The sequence below is a fragment of the Amphibalanus amphitrite genome, unplaced genomic scaffold (genome assembly GCF_019059575.1).
Source record: "Amphibalanus amphitrite isolate SeventyFive unplaced genomic scaffold, NRLGWU_Aamphi_draft 001163F_arrow, whole genome shotgun sequence".
NCBI classification, from domain to species: Eukaryota; Metazoa; Arthropoda; class Thecostraca; order Balanomorpha; family Balanidae; genus Amphibalanus; species Amphibalanus amphitrite.
Window position 1 is genome coordinate 106,472 of NW_024882657.1, and position 7,612 is coordinate 114,083.

The 7,612-nt window shown below is 46.9% G+C and overlaps 1 protein-coding gene across 1 annotated transcript; it reads left to right on the forward strand.

The window, feature by feature from the left end:
* Positions 1–863: 863 nt before the first annotated feature.
* Positions 864–3,542, forward strand: LOC122370722. Its single transcript, XM_043346568.1, has 2 exons — positions 864–898; positions 1,975–3,542. Exon 2 carries the CDS (start codon positions 2,133–2,135, stop codon positions 3,384–3,386), a length of 1,254 nt encoding a protein of 417 aa, XP_043202503.1. The 5' UTR covers positions 864–898; positions 1,975–2,132; the 3' UTR covers positions 3,387–3,542.
* The last annotated feature ends 4,070 nt before the right edge of the window (positions 3,543–7,612 follow it).

Below are 7,612 nucleotides of genomic sequence, written 5' to 3' on the forward strand. Positions count from 1 at the left end.
TTCAGTCCAAGTTCAGTCAATTCTTAGCCACTGCAAAAATACATTTTGTGGTAGAAGTTACAATACATTGCTGAGGGTAGCAACACATGGACCTCAGCATTTCACAGATTTGGTTCATTAGAATTGTCAAGAATCTACTGTGGTCTATGTAAGGAAGAATGCTCATTCATGTTGCAAAAGCACAATCAATTAGTAAGTCAAATGGTTGGTATAATATGTATGTTCATGACAACATTCCCTAGGAGAAAAGGCGGAATCAAAACACCACAAAACACATCAAAACTGCTTGGAAACTTGCCTTGAGTCTTGAGATGTGGTCTGAGATACTCTACAAAGAATTTGACACTGAAAATCCAGCTGAAAAGGCAGGTATTAGATAGCTCTGAGCTTGAATTTTGTCCCAAAAATGAAATGAAAATTCATTAAACAGGCACTTTGTCTTATCTCTTGTTAATCTTATCTTTACAAGAAAACAAAATATGCAGACAAAATTAATACAGTGGCGCCAAAGTGGCGCAAAAAGTAATAGAACAACCAAGGATTGACTTTTAAGATCCTCTCTTCCCTAACGAAAGGATGTATGATGATGACGTAATATTTATTTATATGCCCTTTTGGTCGAATTATTGAGGGGAAATTAATTTTCTTGTAGTGAATTACACTGACAATGTTGATTTCATTAGAATTCAATATCGTGTTGGATCATTTACATCAATAAGATAATTCACGAGGCAGCATGAAACGATCCAAAACTTTTTTTGCAGCAACTTAATCAGCTGGTTTAAAGTCTCTGTTATGGCGCATCTGTTTCGAAATCCTTCCTTGTGTTTGGAATGTGGAAGATTCCAGAAATCGCACATGGGCCGAATATGAAGTTTTTGTCAAGATTATTTTGTTTGTATGTTGTGGTCATCTAGATTTCAAACATTTGGTTGCTACCTGCAATATTTAAGGAGAATGTGGAATAGTAGAACACCCGTGAAATGTAAATGTGATCACTGCTAAGTGCAAAGTGCTACCTAACTGTCCAGTCTTCAGAAACACATTTCAGTAATTCAAGTTATTTTTGTCCTTACATTTTTGATGACTGTACCTATAATGATTTTTTGTAGGCAATACTTCTTTGATTACAGGTGAAATTTTAACAGTTCGACTGGAATAGAGTTTCAAAATTGTGTGTACTTGTGGGGTCAACTGAGTCAAAATCAGCCTGCTTGGCTGCTTGTAGTTGTGGTTGGACAATGGGTGGCTGCTGCCTGCTGGGTGGGATGGCTAATGAAGATGCCAAAATGTGGCATTCGGCATTTGGGGGAAATTTTGCAACTTTATCATTAACATCTTAATAAATTTCATTTTAACTAGGCAAAAATGGAATACTCTCTCTTTGAGAAAATGGTTACACTGGCAGGGTGACCGAAAGTGTCCGATTTTTGAGGGGCCTGACCGACCGATTACCAAATCGGTCAGCATATATTTTCGGTAACCGAAATTTTCGGTAACCGATTGACACCACTAGTGTGCACGTCCTTACATCCAGCGTGGGAAGACCGTGGGTGGGTAGGGTGGTCAAGATGAGGTCAGCAGTAGCAGAATCAAACGACAAAGTTTTCTCTCAGCAGGGAACTTTACAACTCGTTGGACGACTTTTGAGTGTGGCATTTGACGCCGGTGCCTAAATGAGGAATTTTTAGTCGGCTGAGGCTGGACGGTCACCTCCGGTCAGCATCTACCCTCTGGCCTCCTAAGTGCCGTTCCAAACTATTTTGAATTGCCAAAAATACTTTTCGTACATTTGCATGCATATTTCATGCATTGTGGTGTGATCCATCTAAAACACGAACGTTAAATTTGATGCTCGAATTTGTCAGCATAATGCATGTTAGCAAAATATTCCACATGATTTATTCATGTAGAGGATACAAAATAGCCGATATGATGTTGGTACTAATGCGTTGAGACATTCTGTTTTGCCAGTTCGGGCTGATAAGTGACGCCGGAGACCTTTCCGCCCGCCTCTCAGTAAACTCCGGCCTTCCTAGCAACCGTCCACCACCTGGTATTTGGCTGTCACTCAGGGTTATTTGACTGTTTCAACCGTCATGTGGTCGTCACTTTAACCCAAAAATCGACACATGACACGAGCAACCTACATTGTTTGTCGATATAAAGGCCACGTCACTCCTCGTAGTACCCAGACTCTCTTGAGCACGAGCAGTATTTGCAGAGTCACAGCAATGTTGCGGGTGGCCATCCTCTGCTGCCTCGCCGCCGCTGCGGCGGCTACCTTCGTTCGAAGGTCTCCAGTAGGTGGCTCCATTTACGACGTCTCCCTGGTCCGCCCTTCCGTATCTGTGCCGCGCCCCGCGGTCACCGTATCTCCACTGCAGGGCGTCCTTCTGCCGGCGGATGTCCTTCCGGCCATCAGCCTGATCCGCACCCGGTATGGCCGTCTCTCCCGCCCCGCGGCCATCGACATCATCCGCATCATCTTGGAGCGACCTCACGTGCGTCTCCTGCGGGCGGTGCAGCTGCGGCAAGTGCCTACCATCAGCCGCCGCCTCGGCTTCCTGCGTACTCTTCTGGGTGCCCTGCCGCCTGTGTTCTACAGTGACGGCTACACCAGTGGTCTGCTGGCCTACCTGCAGCAGCTGGGGGTCAGCGCCAGCACCGGAGCCCTGCGCGAGCCACTGGCGCTGGTTGATGCCCGGTTGGCGTGCAGTCTTTTGACTCCCGTCTCCGTGCCGACGTTCCTCGACTTCTTTGGCAGTCGGGTGCTGCGTCTGGGAGGCGGTGCGTCGCTGAGAGGTCTGCCTCCTCTGCAGACCTTCTACTCACGGCTGGTGGATCTCCGACTGACTCCCGTACCACTCGGCTTCCAGAGGATCGTCTTGCGGACCGGCCGGGCGGGGCTCTCTGTGAACCCGCTGGCACCGGCACTCTCCCAGCTCGGACTCACCGGACTGGTTCGGCCGAACGTCATCTACGGCGGCCTGGAGACCTACCTCTCCCAGCAGGGCCTGCCCGTGTCCCGGTTCGTCAGGGGCCTGTCCCAGCTGCGGATTCCTTCACTGCCGTCTCTGACCGAACAGGTGGCCGTGGGACCGCTGCTGCCGCGGCTGCAGTTCCTGCCAGTGAGGGTCATCCGCCGTGACGTGGTACCACTTCTGGTGGTGCGGTTCTACACCCTACCTCGCCGGCTGATCCGTGTACTGGATCTGTCAGAGCTCATCACTGGCTACCTGTCGACGCTGCAGTTCACTGAACGCGTTACGCTCCGTCCCCAGTTCATTGTCACCCTGCTCACGGGCTTTGACGAGTATATTCATTCTCGGGCTAAGGGATTCCGAGGCCGCCTCTGGTGCCGTGGAATCTGGGGAGAGTGGTAGACGCAAAAACAGGGGGAGCCCTGTCTCCAAGCTAAGCTAGACAATGAATTAAAAATCACGGAAAGCGTTTTACTTGTCTTGCTTATCTAGGAGAGCATAACGTTTGAGCGCTGTTTTCGTGGGACTAGCTTGCAACAAAGATATTCGGAAACGTGACGTTTTGTTTGCAATGAGAACGAAGTGCGATTGTTTGACTGCGGCTCATGGTGGGATTCTCTGCAAAGTTAGTCCGATAGTGTGTATCATATTGGTTTACACATCAGAAAATTAAAATGTGTTTTTTTTTTTAAAGTAAAAGTAGATTAAAAAGCATTGTTGGATATTGATTTACCAACACTTGTTTCCGAAGTTCTGAATCTCCGGTTATTCCAGGTCAGCATTACCGCCAGACGGATCCAGTGTCCCAAAATTTGCCAGTTTGGGTGGGAAATGACATCCAAATGAAAATGGTTTTCCACTCTCACCTCCAATTTTCCAGAGCAATTTTTCACTCCCAATTTTACCAGTAACGAGCATCTGCATGTAATGTGTACCTTTGGTGGTTGGCTTTTAACTTCCTCCGAAATTTCTTCAATCCTCTAGCAAAAACAACTCCCAGTTCCCACATCCTGTAGCACTCACAGGCAAATTGATTATCCCTGTTTTTCACCCTTTTTCATGAAGCTCGAATCTTCCACTCTCAGCCCGCTTTACTCCTCTGTGAGGAATATCCCCCTCCGACACCCAAGGCAAAATATAATTTTGGGACACTGGACGGATCAACTTTTAGTTGCATGACATAGCAAAAGCATGGATATTGGATAAGCTGATGGATGATCTGATGGGTAACCTGATGGATGATCTTCTACCTATTTATGAACATTACAATACCTAACATGTACCTATCATTCGACAGACACATGAGCTTCACGCCACTTCTACCATCAGAGTCATTAGTGCGGATAATCATGCCTTGTTTTCTCCTGTATCCGACATCAACTAATAAAGCTGCACAAAAACAGCCACTGAAATGAACAAAAACTCACTGAACATCAAACGCAAACCGAGAAACGTGACGACACTGCGAAAATCCTCTACACCAACACCGTCATCACACGAGGTCCGTCGCACGTCAGTACCTACACCTTCTTTCCACGGTCGTTCGTCAGCGGAATACCGTATAGCCCCGATCACACTTGGCCTTCAGGTCAGACGCCAACGTCGCTATAACCAATAACCGCCGCGCCTCCGCCGTTCAAAGGTCAGACCCGCAGCTCCCAAAGTCCCGCCCGACACCAACTTTCCGCTGGCCTTCAATGATGCACGGCGTGCCTACGTCACTCTGACGTCCCTGTGACGTCACGTAGAGACGCGTGGCAGAGCTGTGACGTCATTGGATCGTCGTTGGACCCGCGTCGGCGGAGTCGGTGTTGTTTAGGAAACGCTTTAGAGGTGTCGTCGTTCTTGTGATGGCTGTCTACTGTTGCGCTTTGCGGTGACGATGGTAGCGAAATTATAGCGCAGTATCTATAATGGATAATGAAGTAATTATGTCTCACCCAGCTGTCTGGCGGTGATATGCACATTGCATACCCGAGTGAACTTCCTGATTGGTGTCTTATGGTACACTTACGGGCAGGCTGTGGGGGGGGGGGGGGGCAGAGGGGGCTACGCGCGGCACAGCGGATTGTAGACATAACACCTATGACACTCATGTTACCCACTGCAGTGGATAAAAGTGCATCCTAGATACTGTGATTGCTACAGTGTACTTGCACTGAAGAAAACACAACACAGCATGTAGAAATTAACCCGCGCCCCACTGGGGTCTGTGTATAACACGCCCTACTGGGGGGGGGGGGGCTATTCATAGCCCCCCCCCTCCTAACTCCGAAACTACTGGACCGATCGTCAAAATTCAAACGGCGTCTGATAGCCCCGGAAAAACTGTCGAGCGAAACCTAATTTCATTGACCTCGAGGTCACCGATGACGTCACAGGTCAGGTCAAAGTAAAAATTATTAGCATTTTGGCTTGTTCACATTTTGGGCTCTGGCCGCCGTCTTACAAGTCAGATCAGGCTCATTTTTGGTTTCCACACTCGTGAAGAGATGCTCTAGATACTTTGAGGGTACCAAACTTGTACTTTGATTTTCAGGTCAGGGTCAGGTCATCACAGGTCACGAAAATATTATATCATGCATCGGTCACATGACACATGTTTTATGGTCCATTTAGGCCATAGATTTCGAATTTGATGTCGTCTGTGTCATTTGAGGTCATTTGGAGTCGAATTTCGCTTAGGTCAGGTCACTTTCAGGTCAAAAAAGGTCAAATTTTGAAGTTTACATTTTTCAACAAAAAAGGTGTCTAATGGATGCAGTTTGAGCTCAGGAACACGATGGTGCCATTTATATTGGTGTACGATGTCAAATACGTACTGAAAAATTGATTTGAAAAATTAATTGTGAATTTGTTGCAATAATGCGTATAACTTGGCCATTTTTGAAGATATTTAGCTAAAACTTGCTAGAGTTAGTCAACATCATGCGTTCTGTCACATATATTCCGGTTTTTTCGAAAAGTCGAAAACTTTTTGAAAAAAATATAAAAATATAAATTTTGAATATTATTATATAAAATTTTCGAAATTTTCAAAATTTTGAAAATCCGAGATAGCAGTTTGATAGCGCGGTCAATTCTGAGTCCTTTCATGCAAAGAAATTGGATCTAGCTTAAAAACTGAGCTCTTGGGAGCGATTGCCGTGGTTCAATGTTTTGCGTCGAAATCGGACGAACATGACGTCACTCTGACGTCATTTCCGGCCGACCTATGGTACCTACGAAGTTCAAATTCTGACACAAGGTGTCAAATTGATGCAGCCGAAGGTCCTGTAAGTTTGGCGTCGATCCGTCAAGCGGTTTGGAAGTTATTGCAGAAAAACGGGAGGGGGGGCTATAAATAGCCCCCCCCCCAGTGGGGCGCGGGTTAAATATCTAGATTTTCGACCATGCCCGACGGCGTCTATTCAGTCTATCCTACTCAGCTGAATATGAACGCATATCCACGGTGTCAACTTTAATGATACAGATTGCTCTGCCCCGAATATAAGCAATGTGATGCACGCTCCTAAGACGATTCCCTCTCCGCAGCATGAGTCATGCCCACCACTGTCACCGCCGTGCAGCCCTTGCCATATCACCTTTACCGCGACCGCTCGTGTGACGGTCCGTCCAATTCGTCTCCCGGAAACTCTGAGAGGCTCGCGTCTGCTGTGATGAGCTGCCGACATATAGCACGCTGAACGCTTCTGTCCAATAAAGTAGACCAAAAGCCTTATGTGATCCTCTGGGTTTATGGCAGATTAGCTGCAAAGGCTACCCCGGAAATGGCGAGAACTTTTATCACAACCGGCCAACGCGTCAGTTGAGACCGACGAGAAGCTTGTCTTCTCCTGGCAGTCATCGGTCGCTCTTGATGGACATATCTCTATGAGGATCTTTCATTCCAGTTCGACGATTTTTCCATCTCCACCAGTTGATTTCCAATGGCCCGCACGACGGATGGATGCTATTCTAGCCAAATCAGCTGAGAAACTCATTCGCCCAGATCGTTCATCTGTGAAGGATCACTTCATTCCATCCCAGAGACGCCGGCCGCAGGCCCGTGTCCCTTTCCTCAGTTCTCTCTCCTTTTGAATCTGTCACGGTCTTCCGGCTTCTTCCTCTGTGCCAACCACAGACACCTCAGCTCAGCCGTGAGCTGCCGACCCGTGAGGTGTGAACTAGAGATGTCAATCGGATACCAACTTTTTGGTATACCGATACCAAACCGATACCAACTCGGTATTTGGTATTTCAATCCTAATGTGTTTGGTATTTTATTGGCAACATGAACCCTTGCTAATGTTTAAGAGGCTAAGAAATCGGTAAAAAGTTGGTATTTTCCTCATGTTCCCAAGTTGGTTTGGTTTCGGTATTTCTCCATGGTTTTGGTTGGTATTTGGTTTGGTATCGGTATTCCGGTTTTCCGTAATTGACATCACTAGTGTGAACTGTGAGTCGTAAGCCGCAGCCAGTGAACTCTGTAACCCCAAACCGCTAGTCTGTGAAGTACAGCCCACCGCTAAAGTAATGTAGGGTTTTACCAATCTCAACGGTTGGCTTTGACTGGCGATTGTTTAATGCGGAGTGATGGAAAAGAAGATGTCAATAGCTAAAGTTGCAGCTGAAAGGGTGACGATACA

Excerpts from the sequence above, each read along its gene's own strand:
- LOC122370722 (XM_043346568.1), top strand. The coding sequence starts at position 2,133 with ATGACACGAGCAACCTACATTGTTTGTCGATATAAAGGCCACGTCACT.